The sequence below is a fragment of the Pseudopipra pipra genome, chromosome 6 (genome assembly GCF_036250125.1).
Source record: "Pseudopipra pipra isolate bDixPip1 chromosome 6, bDixPip1.hap1, whole genome shotgun sequence".
Lineage (NCBI taxonomy): Eukaryota > Metazoa > Chordata > Aves > Passeriformes > Pipridae > Pseudopipra > Pseudopipra pipra.
In genome coordinates, this window is record NC_087554.1 from 24,703,798 (window position 1) to 24,721,738 (window position 17,941).

The 17,941-nt window shown below is 36.7% G+C and overlaps 1 protein-coding gene across 1 annotated transcript in view; it reads left to right on the forward strand.

Annotated features, from left to right (window-relative positions):
* The first annotated feature begins 9,273 nt into the window (after nt 1-9,273).
* MYBPC3 (myosin binding protein C3) overlaps nt 9,274-17,941 on the forward strand; it is a 61,012-nt gene continuing 52,344 nt past the window's right edge. The window contains exons 1-2 of the mRNA XM_064657881.1: nt 9,274-9,423; nt 16,397-16,663. Coding sequence (XP_064513951.1) covers nt 9,399-9,423; nt 16,397-16,663 — 292 coding nt within the window. The 5' untranslated portion in view covers nt 9,274-9,398. The remainder of the gene's footprint in view (nt 9,424-16,396; nt 16,664-17,941) is intronic.

Below are 17,941 nucleotides of genomic sequence, written 5' to 3' on the forward strand. Positions count from 1 at the left end.
TTACTGGAGGATCATGTATACTCTCCTAGTCAAATATTTTTCATTCATCTAGGGTTAAGATAAGTCAAATCTATGAAACAAATTAAGAAGATATTTTGTTTCTAAAATTCCACTGGAAAAATTTACCTCCTATAAACCACATCTGCATCCATATTGCAATTTTAGGATGGAAGCTGAAGACACTGAAGGCAGCTCTCAGAAGACTAGAACAACACTCAGCACTGACATAATATGGGTTTCTTCAATGCTGAACTAGAAACTCAGGACTTTTCTGCTTGGTATTGATGATTCTCCACCACTGACTTGGAATTAGAAAGAAATAAAAGACATTTGCACTCATCAGACTTGCAGATATTCAAGAAAACTAGAGTAATAATTCCTCTCTTCATAAAAATATCTTTATCACAAACATAGCTTGAAAAGCAGAACTGATCCTTCTCTGACGCTATAATTTGGAGGAGAAGGATCATTTCCTCTTGCAGGAAAACTGTGGTAACTGGAAAGAGTCAAATAGTGAGTTAATTGTGGAGATGCTTAGGACATCACAAAAGCAATTTCAAGCTTATCAAAAGCTTTCTAAGATCAATGACAACTACTTTTCCATTTTCTTAGTAAGTCTTGCATAAAAACCAATTAGATGCTGGATAAATAATACAAAATTAAAATAAGCATTCAGACAGAAACAACAAGAACTTTTAAATGAGCTATTTGAGCACTGTGTATTAATATAAAATGTTAATTTAGAGCATCTACTTGTACTTGAATTAAAGAGTTTGCATTTCATACTGCTTTTGACCACAAGTAATGTATAAATGGAAGAATCTGAGAAAAATATTTCGAGGGGCAGTATTATTTATAATTAAAACTTTTTAAAAATTCTATTAATATACTTTAACAAGCAGGTTTAAAATTTTTGTTATTTCCAAAGTTGGAAACTTTTTCTCTTCCTCTTGTCAATGCTCTGAAATACTGTTTCTAAAAATATTTACTCCCCATCTGTTTCTGGTTAGATTTTTCATCTGTGGCATAAAGAGTGAATAATCATGTGTTGCAGCTGTGAAGGAGACCAAATGATGATGCATTTCTGCCAAAGTACTGTTTGTATCCCATACAATCCAACTATTCCGGATGACAGGCTGTCTAATCAAGCTTAATTATCACCGTTCAGTTCCACATGCAAGCAGAAGTTCTTTGGCTGTTTTAGACAAAATACTGTAATTAATGTGACAAAATCACAGGTTCTGCAAAATTCCAGAGGAGCAAGCATTCCATTTTCTCTGAAGGTGGTACTGTACCAGACTGGCAGACACGCTGGAAAAAGGTCAGTCAGGTCATTATCTGGAGAGATCACCCATGCTTAGCGTAAGTTCATTGGAACATTTTGCAGCCCACTGCTGTTGGAGATCATCAATCCTCTTTCAAAGAAAGTATTCATACTACAGCTGGACATTCAACTTATATATGACCTTTGTAGCCTGCTTTAAAAACCACCTTTATTAGCTGCTGAGTGGTTTCTAATCAATTTTTGTGGAGAGATTCATCAGAGAACTATTGCTGACCTAAATCCAAAATGCTGATTGTAAAATATTTTAGAGTCCTTCCAGCGACACATCAGAGGTGTAGGTGGTAGAAAAATTGCACTTACTATATTGAGGGATAATCTGCTTGTAATAATTTACAGTGATAGCATATATTTTTTAATTCTACTCAGTCAAAGAGAGTTTTAGACATTTCTAGATCTGAGCAATTACACACCTACATCAGAGAGAAATGCAGCGAAAAGGTGCTATTATTTGTTTTTATCTGACAGCCTACATTTATCAAATTCTTCAAACTTCCTGAAAAATACATATGTACATCCCTAATATATCTACTGGGGTTTTTTTGTCTCCTGCTTCATGAAACTGTATCTCTATAACCCCATTTCAAAATCCATACACTGACAGAGTCTTATAATCTGTATTTGTCTTCACTTGTTATTACAACAGGGCTTACAGTCTGTATTTTGCAGGTTTCTTTTCCTCAGTAAACCTGCCTCAGTAATTTTTTTCTCTTTGTATCACTTGATTTCTTCATCTTTCTTCCATTTCTTTTTTTTTTTCTCCCTCATTTGAATCTCTGCACAAAAAAATTCACTTCATAATCATTGAGCTTAGTTCAAACTATAGTGCCAACTTCATAACTAGTAGATATATCACATGACAGTTCAATTCAGTCTATTTATACCATTTCTCTAAATTTTGCTTGTACTCTAACTGCTCATTGTAAATTCATAGCAGAAACTTTATTACTGGTGACAATAAAATAAGCATTTTTTCTTTGAGAATGTCCAGAAGAGTATTTTCTCAATGGAAATCCCACTCTTGTGTATTTAAAATGAAAAGAATATGATGGCACAGACTGTGGGTACCAATTCCAAAATTTGCATTTATTTCTAATTTATTTTTTGTGGAACTTGCTATCTCACTACATTTCCTTGTTCTAAGCAATACTCAAATCAGATTTACATAATTTTGCATACCCACATACCTAAAACACTGAAAATGTACACTTGTAATAAAAAAGCTACTGTAATGAACCTACTGATATACTACAGGCAAGTAGACAAAGAGCTTTGCTCTTAAAACCAACTGTAACAGTTACTAAAACTTCACCAAGCTTTACCTTTCCTCTTTAACAAATTTGCATGTTGCAATTCAGTTGGCTTAGTTGAGCCTGTGGTATTAAGGAGGTCTGTATATAACCGAAATTATCAGAGTCCTATTCCAAGAGCTGGAGAATGTGAATTTCTTCCAAAGAACATGAAAACATCACTAGGTTGCAGATATTCTTTCTCATTTTCTCACTTATAACTCATCTGTGTCTGCCTTAGCCCAATGCCTCTCATGAGATGCAGGATCACAGAGCAACCTAGGTTGGAAGGGACCTTTGGAGGTCACATCATCCAACCCCCTACCCAAAGCAGCCCAATTAGATCAGGTTTCTCAGGGCAACTTTCTCTATATTCTGTGTTTCTTTCCATTCTCTCCACTCATACAGCCACATCCTCCTTCTTCATGGCTTTAGTTCCCCACAGTGTTACTTTTTACTATTGGGGAGCCAAAGCAGTACGTGAGAATGAGCAGAGCAGTCTATGGACAGGAGGAGAATGAGGATGTGGTAGAGCAGATAAGGTTTAGCAGGAGGTGGTGGAGGAGAAAGAAGGGAGGGAGGAGGTGCTGGGGAGACCAAGGTTATGCAAAGGATTGGGGAAGCGGCTTTGTGGTAGGAAGGAATGCAGTTTCTGTGCTTTAAGGGCTCCCTCTGAGCTTCTGTTTTAACTTCCCAGCAGTAAGCAGTAGTGCTCTTGATATGAGAAGCCCTTTGACGACTAGTGCCTTTGTGCAGAATGCTTTGATTCCTCTGCCTTATGCAAAGTTAAGAATGTTTGGGTGCTGAGCTGGGCATTTGTGTATACAAATCAGTTTGGGGTTTTTTAGATTTAACTAGCTAATATTCTGAGGTTTGAGTGTCTGCTTTCAGAAACATAATTCTAGATGTCTTCTTTAGACATTCCCTCTTCCAGTTTTTTCCAACTCGCCAACACTGTACTTTCCCTTCATCAGCCAGTCCAAACTATCCATTCTGAGCATTTTGTTCAGCTTTTCTCTATATCTACACTCAGCCACCAGATACCTCCATATTTAGTAGATCCCAGACCCTTTATCCTCAATGTCCATTTTGAACTTTTGCCCAGCCAGTCTTATTTCTTCCTGTCAGGCCCACTTTTCTCACTTGTGCCTCTGCTCAGCTTTTCTTTATGCTAATGGTTCTCAGTTCCAATGCATTTGTTCAGCCATTTATAGTTTTCCCATCTCGGATCCTCTTACAGTTTCTGTCTTATCACCTACTGAGTCCTAAGTCTCTTCCCTCCCCGCTGTTTCTATCCCAGCTCTCCATCTAATATTCTTGTCCTTTGAGGATCTATTTCAAACCCTTTCCATAACGTCTAGCCTCAATTTTTCTCCTGCCAATCCATGCCCTTCAATCACATATATTCATTTCCTTGTCCCACTCAACTCGGGGTGATCCCTTCTCTCTCTGAAGGTCCAATTATTTGCCCCCCACAAGCTGCCCCTTCCTTTTTGATGTACCTGAGGGAGATGTTGTTTGGAGCACAGGACATATATGCCATTTGCTCTTAGTTCAAGCGTATGGATTCAGTCCAAGTCCCACAGTAGCCCAGAGATAAATGCATACAAAGGTCTGCTGATACATTCACTGGACCAGACTGACAGAATCAAAACTTCTTCAGATGATAAAATCTTGAAAGTTCTCACTGAGCATATGCAGACTGCAGGTTTTTTCTATAGTCTAGAATATGGAGCAACTAAGGTTGGTTATCATAAAGCCAGTTAAAAGCACACCCCTGAAATGAAAGAAAGTTGCTGTCAAATGCCCAGAAAGAACTCAAATATGGAGTGCAAAGGGTAGGGATACAAAATGGTTGTGTAGAGGAAAGTTCATACAAGCAGAATCAGCACTCAAATTTCTTAAGTCTTTGTGAACTCAAGTTCTGTCACTAAGGCCAAGTGCCTTTGCACTATACACACCAGAGTTCTGTGATTCAAAAGCTCAAAGGAAACAGTCTTAAGTGAGCTTTAGGCTGGATATCAGGAACAGTTTCTTCACCCAGACGTTGGTTGGTCACTGGAACAGGCTCCCCAGGGAAGTGGTCACAGCACTAAGCCTGTCAGAGTTCAAGAAAGGTTTGAACAACATTCTCAGGCCCATAGTGTGACTCCTGGGATTGTCCTGTGAAGGGCCAGGAGTTGAACTTAATGATCCTTGTGGATCTCTTCCAGCTCAGGATATTCTATTATTTTATGGTTCTACGAGCAGTTGAGTGAATGAGTCCTGCTGGGCCTGTGCTCTGCACTGAGCCACCTCAGGTGTCCCACCATTAACACCAGCAAATCTGCAGTTGCTAGAGCTCAGAGTTAATTATGCTGCCTTGTCCTCAGAAACTGTTGAATCATGGAGGAGATGGTATTTTCACAAAACAAAACCAAACAAAGAGACAGAGAGACAAATGAACAGAGATAGAAACAAGAAATTAAATGACATGACAGAAATTACCAGCCCAAAGTAGAAAAGCAATATATAGATTTTGTTCCTGGATAGTTACATTTGAACAAAGTTGCAACAACCTAAATACATAACCTTTTAATAGGAAATTGGATAGTCTTATTAGAAGGAGATGTTGTTAACTTTGGTCATAAATAATCCTTGGGTTTCTTTGCATAAGCCATGCTGCAACTATCCAAAATCACACAGCCTGTCACTGCAGGCCACCTATTACTGTCATTTTTTAACTTGACTTTGAATTACGTGATGAAAGCCACTGTCTGAAGAGCAGAAGAATAATTTCAGACTTGTAAGATAATTCTAACAAGCAAGGACATCCTTTTCCCTCTCCCTCATTATTTTAGCACAGGCCCAGAGACATGTATTACATGTTGCTTCACTGTTCATGAACACCAGTTTCATTTGAATAGAGGATGGAACTTAACATACTTTCTAAAAAATTATCTTGTGTTGCAGTGCATTTGTAAATAGTTATCAAAATCTACTACACATCTATTTTGGGACAGTGTAGCCATTGCAATTATGTATTTCATTTGCATAGCAGTTCAGTTATTTCAAGTTGTGAAATAAATAAATAAATATAGAAAATGCCAGAAAAAGTTTACTATTTCAACAATGCTGCCACCTGGTAACCTTAAGTGTAATAGCAGAGAAAACATTCTTTTTGCCCTACCTTGAACATGGAGATATATTTAAAATGTTACTTTAAATAACATTTAAAATCACAAAAGCTGCAAAGTTATTACTAAAGAGGATCATTTCCCTGCATCAGAGTAAATTATTCTGTAAATACACAACTGTATTTTTTGTCCAAAAAAATTGGAGGAACTGTAACAAAAGTATAGAAAAAAAACAACATTCAGACACTGAATGGCAGATTCTGTTCTCTGTTTTGCCGGGAGATGAGGATCAGCACAAGGAGCACAGGTACCAACTTAAAAGAATAAGCGTATAAATTTACTGTAGTGCAAAACAGCAAAGAATTTCAAAAGAAGCAAAGAATTATAGAAGGATAAGCTTAGTAATGCACCTATTAATTACTACTAAGAGTATCTATAGTGATTAAGAAAGATACATCACTAGTTACCCCTTTAATACATTACCGTGATCATCATCCAGACCCGCACATAAGTTGGGGAGTCCCTGATGACCACCAAGGGTCAGAGAACCACTCCCGGTAACTGGGAAATCCTACGCAGTGCTTCCACTCGTAGGTGAGGCTTCCATCTTCGCTGTGAAAAGGGCTCAGCATTTATATTGGTAAAAAAATAAATTTACATCACTATTTAGTGAAGAAAATATCTGGTTATCTTCTCTCCTTGGATTTCACCCAGAGCCTGACCAAGGCTCAGAGGAAAATCAAGGGAATCAGTTTGGACTATCTACTGTCAAACAAGACCAGCCATCTACTTCCATGGCCTTGACCAGTCTCTAAATGCCAAAAGATAGACATATTCATATCTCATTAATGAACAGATACAAATCTTCATTAATAAGCGAATACCCACATATCTTACTAGCAAGCTTACATTTTTACACAGGTGTAGTATTACATATTTTACTAAGGATTATACAGAATTTTGGCTAAATATAACATTAGGTTTGAAGGTTCATCTGGAGATTCAGGCCTCAGCACTTCTTCCAGAATAAGAGAATATTAAAATTAGAAGATGAAAAATTCAGAATCAACAGTAGAATTCCTATTTTTAATATCTGCATTTCGACAGTGGAATCACCACTATTGGAATTACACTATTGATTCCAAGGAGTTAATGTCATTATAGAGGGAAATGAATATTTAGGTGAATCAATAACATTGAGCATTCCAAGAAATTTGAAGAAATATTTAAGATGTACTTAAGCCAATATCTATTGGCATTAAGAATGAGTTCTCTGTTAGATACGCATTACTCTATGTTTAATTATTCCAAGAGTCCCAGTTTGTGCTTTGAAACACCTCCTGTTGGACACTCGCAGAGAACAAATAAAGGCTTGGCGTGTATGATAAATACTACAAGTCTGCATTTTAAAGAGTTTGTATATAAATATACTTTTAAACACTTAAAAATGAGTTTATTTCCACTTACACCATTTTATTTAACAGTAATAAAGGCCTATGGTGCTAACCGCAAAAAAACTTCAGAACTGAACATTGTTTTGAATACAAATCTAACATAACTTCTTGGCATACTGTGTACTTTGTCAAATCAAGAACTTCAGAAAGCACCATATAAGCTTTCAGTAAAATAATTATTTGCTAATGGGGGAGGGAGAAAGGATGAAGTAGTGCAACTAAATTTTCTAGGTAAAATGATTCCTGAGGAAGGTTACTGATCACAATTACAAGAGTTTCATGTTTTAAATACTGCGTGACTTCTAGTCACTAATTTTCTTTTTAAACATTATTTGTTTTAAAACAATATTTCTTTGTAAACATTATTGCTTTGTAAACACTATGTCAAGGACAACTAAGCTGAGAAAAAAGTGTGGTTCTGATCACAGTTCACCTCTGAATAATCTAAAGAGGTATTTATTTATTTCTCCATGATAGCTCTGCCTCCCGTGGCCTCTGTTTTCTAAGGCCGCATGCAGACAGCTTTCTTCCTAGAAGAGGTCTGTGTGCAGTTCCAGCACAGTGGTGTGTTGGCGATCAAGTTTGAAGAGAAGAGGGAGTTAATGGCATATCTATAATACAGAGAAACAATTAAGAAAGGAATAGCTATCTTCACTAGTCAAGTGACAGATTTTTTCACACTGTGAGACCCAAGCTCTTTAAACGGCTTCAAGACAAAACAAATAGCTGAAATTTTCCGACTCCCAGTAAAATGCCTCAGGCGCAGTATAGTAGGTCAAAAACATAACATGATAACTTGTACTCCACTAGAAACAGAGGCAACGGAAAATATACATAGGAGACATCCTGCCCATCTTCCTCATTCATCATAAAAAATTCCTCTAAGTGAAGGGGAGGAACTATTTGACCCAGAATCAGGAGAGGTGTCAGCAGTCATTCTCACATGTTCACATTTGTCCTATCAGCCTACCCAGAGAGTCAGACGTGAATGACAGACATAAAGCACGGTGACTGATGAGCTGCATGCACACTGGTCCATTCTGAGCTCCCTGTCAAAAGAAGAAATCCTTTAGATTGAGGTTTTTACAGGATAGTAAAACTGGAAAAAATGAATACCACAACCTTTTTTAGAAATTATTTTTTTCAATACTTGTGCTGGCTAAAATATGCTAAATATTTGGCCTACAGAATTTCTCTGGTAAAGCTTAAAACTCAAAATGGATATACCATCAACTCAATAAAAGAATGATTGTCCACAGTTACTATTTTGACATATGCTAAGTGTATGAATAAATAAAAAGCAATGACTGGAGCATGAAATGGCCATCCTAGAATAATTTTCTAGTGAGGTTTTCTCCCAGACCTTTTCTATATAATTAAGCAAAAATTAAAACTTCTAGAGGTGTGAAAGAGAACCCTGGAGCTATTTTTTAAATTATACTTAAAAGAAGAAATAAAAAATTCACTAGTTATCAAGAAATGTATGCTGTGGATCTAGTGGGTGGATGGGAAGGGCGGACTGAAACTATTTAAGTAGTGTCATGCTTTCTACTTGTGACTGCAAATGTCAGTAATGCATAAGTGTCTCTGCAAAAGAAAATTCTTTCCTGCAGGTTCACATTTAGTTCTACAAATATGGTCTCTGGTAGAAGAGGAGAAAAAGAGACAAGAAAAACACTCTCTGAGGGACTGTTCAGTTCTGACATAATTATAACAATAACAAAGATTTAAATAGGTAGCAAGAATGCAAGAAGATACACACTTAAGGTAAGAACTAGCATACAGAAGATTTAACTATGAGATCTAGTTTCCTGAATGTGCTATAAACACAGCAGTGTAGGAATTTCTAATGCAATACATGCCTGAAGCTAGAAAGTGTACTGTACGCATGTGCAACATCATATTGTGCTCTGGTTTATACCAACAGATCAGTGGTAGCCAGTCTTGGGTGGCTTGAGCTCTCTGGCTCCTGGAACTTGGCTATATTTATCCCAGCTGATGTAGCCTGTCAAGTGTGTTCTGCTGTTGATAAGGTGCTGTAGTTGACAACAGTGGGAGATCAAGGGGGAGGAGCAGGATGGAGGCTTCCATCAACTGTTTCTTTAGGGAGTTTCAAAAGCCCTGCAGTCACATTCCTGTTTAACTCAGACTCTGCTTTCTAGATACAACTGGGAGCTTCGTCAGAAACAAAGTGAAGATGCCAGAGCCTGTAAAGAAAACAGGTAAGAATCATAACTGACAGACAAAACCTAAGAATAGCTTGACAGAAAAAGTGTGAGTAGATTATGCATTCTAGAGAAATGAGATGCCACAGTGGAAAAGAAAATAGAAAGGAAAAAAATTGCATTTTTTACAATTATAAATATAAGAGATATTGAGTGATCTTGCAGAGAAATCAGAGACTGGTTTGTCAACCCTCAGCCACAAAATTTTCTCAAGAGACTTTGGATGAGGAAAAATTAGAGGTGAAATGTGTTTAGTTCTCAGTTTCTTTTAATTTCTCATTTCCTTTCCTAGTAACCTTTAGGACTCCAGAAAAAAAAAAAAAAAAAAGCTTGTAGTCTCTCTCTTGGACAGTTAAACAGTACAAGCCTCTCCTGCTTTTATTTTGGGGTTTATTGTTAGTGAAATCTCTGTGAAAATGAAAGCAAACAGTACCTGGTTGAGAGCTTATTCTTTCTCATTCTTCCAGCCAGTGACAATAGAGCTCTAGGAAAAAAGACAAGATTGTATCGTGAAGAATATATGCAATTTCTTTTCCCTCACCCTACTCCATCCTTTCCCCTTGAGCCAGAAGACAACTAGCCCTTCTCAGAAAGCCAAGGTCGTAGAGCCACAGAGAAAAATATCAAGAAAATATTTCAGATTTATGAATGTTGTAATTTAAAATCTACAAATAAGGAATCACTCAGATGCTGCCCACATAGAGGAGGCCTAAGATGGGGTGCAAGGTGCAATGAGTCTGGTTTTTTGAGAAGAACAAAGAGAGCCTGGGAAGCAAAGGTAGGGAGATTTTAGCTTCAGGACACCTGCAAAGGAAGATGGCTCAGGAACACTTTGTGTCCACAAGTAAGTTTGGGAAAAAAAGTTGCCAAAAGCTGAAGTTATGATCGATTGTAAAGTGTGCACATATTCAACACAGAGAGCAGGAGAAAACTGTACAAATTTGGGATTCTTCACTTTAGAGCTTTCACTTCGCTGATGCCAGTGCATACCCAGAATCACCACTACCTGAATGTACAGTACAAAGTGCAAATGTTCTTAATAATGTGCAGTTTCCAGAGTTAGTCAATATCAGCTGTAGAGACTTACTAATAAAGGTCTTTGTGCTTTGCAAAGGCCTGAGGAGGCATCAGTCTCCTCTTAGGTTGGTCAGTGAGAAAATCCCCTCTGGTCACCACAACGAAAGAAGAACTTAAGAAAAACCTTCATTTGACCAAAGTGTTTGTTATCAGCCACTGCCAGAGATAGCCCATCTCTGCCATTACAGACTACAAAGCACTAAAGCATGATTAACTCCAATAAGATTTTCTGTGTTCCCTCTGTATGATAATCCTGAAGCAACAGTGGTGTCACTAATTTCATTACAACTATAACACCATTTCATATTCATAAGGCTGCAATTTCTGGAAGCAGATGGAAGTAGATTTGTATATATAAAAAAAGAAATATATACTAGATCTTGAAATTGTAGACAAAACCTTGAAAATATAAGATGTAAAGGTTATGTAATTACCCCATAAATTAGACATTCATGTCATGTTCTGATTTGAAAGTCACACGATTTTTATTCTTTATTGAAATGAGTTTAATGGTTGTGAATGGAGGCAAAAAGAAATACAACAGAGTAGGCAAAATTTGACTGTGTGATCACCTAGGCACTGTGACTTCTAATTTCTAGTTGCTTAACTGCCTTTAAATTAACATTTTCATTCTCTGTGGTTGAGGGGCAATGTCTCTGTTGTGATGATGCCCACCTTCGCAGGCGAATGGTGAAGAGAAATTCTATTCCAGCTTATTTCTCCATAGAAATCTAACAGGTGTCTAACATCACTAGTCCTACACAGTTCTTAGGAACAAACCAGACCAAACACTGGGATTATCACAGCAGGGGGAGGAAAAGCTCTTGTTACCCACTCTGACCGAGACAGAACCAGTCACATGCCCTGTGACTTCTAGAGAGGATCTTCTCAGTCTCCCGGGAGACACTAATCCCTTTGTTTTTCTATTTCATGTTGTTTATATAGTTCAAGCCATTTCAAGATGAGATAATGTTGAGCACTATCTCAGGAGGGCCGAATAACCATTGGGCATTTCATACTTGGATAAATTATGATTCTTGCCTCTCACACACTGTGCAGTTAGAACACTGAAGAGCCCAAAGTCCCTAGTCTGTATTACCAAAATTTGGGCACTGGTGTATAGGCAAAGGAATATTCTGCACATCAGAGAGTGATCACAGATGTTCTGCCTGTATCTGGTTTTTTTGACAGACCTATTAACATTAAAAAAAAAAACCAAAACCAAAAAAAACACCAATTAATAAATCATTAAACTTAAAATGGTGGAATAGATTTTCCAACAGACCTTCTTTCACTTTAAACTGTCCAACTAAAATACTTCAGGATAAGGCACTGCCCTATTTATTTACAGAATGACAAAAGAACTGCCCTAGCATTCCAGAAAATCTGTACAATCCCCAAGAGCAACAGGATTTAGAAGACCTGTAAGAGTTTAATGTTAGACCAGTCAATCAAATTTGAAAAACTTCACTTTTTGCAGGATTCTGTTGCTGAAACTTTATGTTCTTCTCCTTTGATTTAAAGATTTCATGGTTAATTTTTGTTCAAAGGCTCACTTTTTGGAAAATTTTGTTCTTTTTTTTTGTAGTGAAAATTCAGAAAGGTTAAAAAAAGTCCCAACCATTTCCCTAACAATAATTTATGACATTAAGAGGAAACAGCTGACTTTTTAAGTACCAAATTTAGTAGATAAATGGGACTTAATGGGAAATGTGTGTATTACTATATCTGGAAAAGGAGAAGTCTGTATTACTCACCTTCTTTGAAAATCAGGCAACTTTTATTCACATATTTTGTAGGCTGAGGAGTCTAGATTTTGCAGTTCAGATTAGGAAATTTCATCAAGTATTTATAAATACCCTGGCTTGTAAGTACACAGAGGTTTTCATAATAATCAGTGTTGCATAATGAAAAGCAAACTGTAGAAATTTACTTTGAATACAAGATCATTCTTTTACATTTACAAGCACCTAGCACAGCAAAGTACTGCTCCATTATAATGAACTTCTATGCACCATAGGAATGTAGAAAACCCTAAATTCATATAGACCTATTTTCCTTTTTTGTAAGTTAAGATTCAAACCAAGCTGAACATTATTATCCCCAGTTTGCAGAAAGTATGATGTATGCATAGAGAGAGAGGTGACTGATTAGTGAAACTATTCCTTGCCTGTTGCTCATGTTGCAGGAATTTGCAATCTCAGCTGTTGAAGTAGGCAAGGAATGATAAGATTGAGTCGTTCAATAGCTTTTGGATCACAGAATGATTAAGCTTGTAATTGCAAGAAGCCACTTAGGTTCTGAGTGAGGAATGAGCAGCATCTTTATATAGTTCCTCAGAAAGGAATTTACAAGCTCCATTACTGAAGTCTGCTTATGCTCAGTTTGCCTTTTAACTCAATGGAACAGCAAACGGTATAGAAGGAAAACTAGATGCCAAGTGTAAGCAAAGATCAATTTTCAACATGAAGCCTTAACAAATTAAAGAATTCCAAAAGCTAATATTACTTAATATTAATTAAATATGTTGGCCAATACATATTTTACCACCAAACACACAAAAAGTGCAGTAAGATAACTCAGCTTTCGGGAGAAACCTGTGACTATTTTGTCTAACTTCACTCATCACAAATTTCTGCTCGAGTTTGTAGGATCTGCATTCAACCAGATACATTAGATTCTCCTCAAGCATTTATACCTTTAACAGTTTTTATTTCAGAAAGGCAGAAATATCATTTGAAAATCTTATCTAACACACATTCTGCTGAAGTTCTTATTTCCCTCTCCTCCCTCTAAGTATCACAAATAATGATTGATGAAGAACTGAAGTCAGAGACACCATTCTGAAAACGAGGATGACACAAAAAAAACCCCAAACGAACTAAAAACTACAACAACAAAACCCACAAAAGAATGACTGCCCTCTATCACTCTGTCTAGTTAAAAAGACTTGTGGAATCCACACTTCTTCCTTGCTTTCATTTCACATACTTCACACATATTTTGAAATTCCATTATTTTAGGCATAAATTTTCAGCTAATACTTGTGATTCTCAACAAGCCAAATTATTTAGATGATGTGGCTAGGAAATTAAAGTATTCCAGTTATTTAAACATTATTTTAATATACACCTTATCTCTGCTTTTTCTGACAATAATGAGATAATTGCTCTTCTAGCTTCTAAAATTAATTAGAAACAAAACAGCACTTACTAATTATTTGATGCAGTACAAAGACAACAGAAAACAGTCTCTACCTCAAAACACTTGCAAGATAAAAGCCCAGTAAATAGAAAGATAGTTCAACAAGAGTGTAAAGGAAATAATTATTAGTACAATAGACAGAAACCTGGGTAGTAGCTTAGCCATTTCTAGGTTTTTGCCTAGGAGAGTTTGAAAAAGATTTGAAGCAGAATAGAAAACAAGTTTGACAGTGGATGTTAGAAGGGGATTGCTTCAAAGCTGGTCAAAAAGTAAGGGAGAAAGTATGAACCTGTTAGTATGAAGATTTAATAAATGGCAGCCGCATGAAGGCAGAATAGTAGTTTTATGATTTCATTTAGGTGTAAATTAAAGAAAATTAGTTTTGGAACTTAAATTATTTCTAGTTTATTTTGGCCAAAAGCAAATATATTTTACATTTTTTCATCCTCTTGACCGAAAGACCTATTAATAGAATTTGAAAATGTTATCTGATCATGGACATTCAAATAGAGCTTTTTATTACTATCCAGTAAAAATGTAACTCACATAACATATATAGTTGTATGGCTGATGTGTATGTCTTCAGGTGTTACAAGACTTTTAGAGGATGCAAGTTCTGGTAGATGCAGCATTAGCCCTTGAAAAGTTTTGGCAAGATAACTGCAGACCACATGCAATCTGTTTCCTCTTCCTCCTGGGGTAAAAATTTGCTGGTTTACATTAGAAGTTATGTGAGTGTGTTTGCATTATGGAAGCTAGAAGTTATTAGGAAGGCCTGAGGTATAAGTGAAGTGTTGAAAAATAGGTTAGAACAAAGTGGCCCTAACCTCATTTTCTTTTATTAGCTTCACGTTCCTCTTCTCTCCCCACCTTAACTCCACACAGTAATTCCAATTCCTTCCCCACTAAATGTACACACACAGAGCATCTATCACTCTCCTTCCCTTCAATAATTCCTGTCTTCATCAGTACTGTTAACTCATGTGCATCTCTGCTCTCTCTCTAGAATTGCTGTAGTATGTTAGTACTAATGTCATTTTTTTCTCATTTGTGCAGGCTGGGTTAGACTAAATCAGGAACCAGAGAGCTAACAAAAATGGGTGGTAGAGGACACAGGCTACTTGGTCATCAGGTGTCCCAGCCCTGTGGCTCCTAAGTGCATGTTCAACTGGAGTCTGGATAAACATGTCACAGTGCCTGAGATCTGTCAGTGCCTGACGGGCACAAGAGCTGCAAGTCATTCCACAACATCACACAAGAGGTGTCACAGTCATTGGGTTTTTCACAGCCTGATGGTGGTGGTCATATAGAAGAGTGTTTAGAGTATGGGATAGGCATATGGAACTCAGAGGCATATATCTAATCTGGGTAGAAGCCAAACATTGAAGTGAGAGTGCCAAATGGGCAATGTGTTTCTGGTAAAAGCAGGCAGAAGTGCAGTTCTCAGGACAAACCAGTTTTGAATAGTGGTGGTTAGGAACTTTTTCATTTAAAATATTTTCATGTCATGTTCCTTTCATTTTTATAAAGCAGAATCAAAGGTCCAAAGCTAATTATAACCATTGTTGTGGCCTTTGGAAGGATTTTTGTTGCTGCCAGAGTAGGAGAGCTATAGAAAATTTGCACAGCAGTTACAGATAAAATTATACATGATGAAATTATTAATATTTTATAAAAGCACTGTTATATAAAAATAAAGATTGAGAAATATAACTAAATAAATAAATAAATCAAAGTAAAGAAATTAGTAAAATAAGTTACCTTACTAAAATTCTAATCTTGAGAAGGATTAGCATACTCATGGATCAAAATCATGACACATTGGTTGCTTTAAAATTTCCTGTCTGCTGTGCTACTTTGATTATATCAAAACCAAAACATCATTTGGTTTATGCTTGTTCACCCCATATATTAATAACTTCATTAATTCTTATAAGTGTTTCTTGACACACTGAGGAACTATTTTAATCCATCTTGTAAATAATTAGAAAACCAGTTGTTGTAGAGTGCCACATAGGTGAGTACTTCAACTTTTAATGCTGAAGTGAACTTTTGAATGCAAACAACAATTGATATTATTTTAGCTGGGACTAAATTACAGGGGTCATCATAGGAATGTGGATCCCTTTCCACTAAAGCCTTGATTAGTCAAAACAGAAGGACTAAAGATGAACCATTAATTTGTTGTGGTATAGTAGGACACATGTTCATACACAAACTACAGTGTTGTTGAGGAACAGATCCTGATCCTCTTTAAAAATTGTACTAAGTATGCATTAGGACAAAATTAATATTTCTATATAAAACTGCATGGCAAATTAATGTATAGAGCTCGATATATATGAGACTACATATCACACCTTCTTGTCACAGATCAAAACATTCACTTATGAAAAATCAGAGCTCATTATGGGGGGAAAGAAAGATAAAGACAGACCATGAGGTGAGTTATCTATCCATTCCACTTTATTTGATAACAATATCGAGAAGATATGGCATCTCAGTTAGAGACCAAACTCAGTAAACTCAAAGACAATTCCACAACTTCTCTGTGGAAAGTGTTGTAATTTATATCTTGCATGGGCAGATGGAAGAGAAAGGAGACAGCTGCTGCAGCCACAACAGCTGACTACACCAGATATGCCACAATTGCAAAACAGATTTTAGTGAGCCATCTCTCTTTTTTTAGTTTCTGCATTTACCAAGAAGCCAAAGACAACAGAGGTGACAGCCGGAAGCACAGCTGTGTTTGAAGCAGAGACAGAAAAATCTGGCATCAAGGTGAAATGGCAGCGAGCTGGCACAGAAATTACTGAGAGTGAGAAATATGTCATCAAGACAGAAGGAAACAAGCATTCACTGACAATCAATAATGTAGGAAAAGAAGATGATGTGACATATGCTGTAATAGCTGGAAGTTCCAAGGTCAAATTTGAACTCAAGGTCAAGGAACCAGGTACTGCATTTCCTAAGCAATTCTGATTTCATCAGTATTTCCAGTCCCACCTACAACTTTCATGAATGAGGTCCATGGAAATTAGCCTATCTTAACACTATAAGATTTCTCTACCAGCATTATGCCCAATTATTTGAAGCTATTAATTCATATTAAGCTGAGGAATACATTTGCTGTGGTTAAGACACCCATTTCCAGATGTCAGAAGTCCACACAATGGAGATCGCAAAAGAAATCTCAACGTTCATCTTTAGAATTCTCTGTCAAGCTTTTACACTTAACTGTTGAGAAGCAAAGCAAAGCTAATCTAACCTAACACGACCTAAACTAAGATGCCTGCATCTTAGACCTAGTGTTTTCTTTTAATTATTTAATTTAAAAATGAAATTGCAACAATTGACAAAAGATTTACAAGTTATCCTGTAATGTTTCTAGGAGCTCATGTTACCCAAAACTGTCTCAAAATCACCTCCTAACAAAAATACATATTTCAAGGTGGACTTAAATATGAAGAATAACCTTTATATTATTTGTATATCACCTGTCATTACTACCTCTGTATGCATTAAAGGACCAGTTAGAGGGGAAATTGAAAGAACTTGCCCAGGTTTTTCCTGGGAAAAAATATAGAGACATGAATTCCCTGGAATTTTCTCATGAAAAATGTCTGAAGACGCTTAGAATAGATGAAATGAATTTTGAAATATTTTTACCTTCCTGTTCCTCTTTTCCCCTCCAAAATCGTTCCCATTTACCAATTCTGTTATTTTAATTTTTGGTTTTTATTTTGGTGAAAAGCCTTAAACTTAGGTTGTTTATCACCTCCTCTCCTTTGCTATCACTGTTTAGTCTAGCAACATGAGGACACCTTGTGAGGTCTTCTGGTGAGCTGAAAAGACACTTGCGAATGTTTAACAGGACTCAAGATATCCTGTTCCAGATTAAAAGACAGTGCATGACAGGTTATGAATAAGGGGAAGTCCTAGTATGGATTAGGACAATTTGACAGCTGTCAGAGCATATAGAAGTGTGATCCTGCTGACTAGCTCATCCCGAAAGCAAACAGGTCCATATTGTACTAGTTATATCTTCATCATTGTCTTTCAGGTTAGTTCCAGGTGGAGCCTGCTATGGGCAGATAACCTGCAAATAATGGAGTTACTGAAGTTGGGAGTGCAGTCATTACCTAAAAGCAATACACCTCTGACAAGCACCCACTGGTGATGGAGATATCAGGATGTCAAATGAGAGATAATCTTCCTGCGTACATTATATATT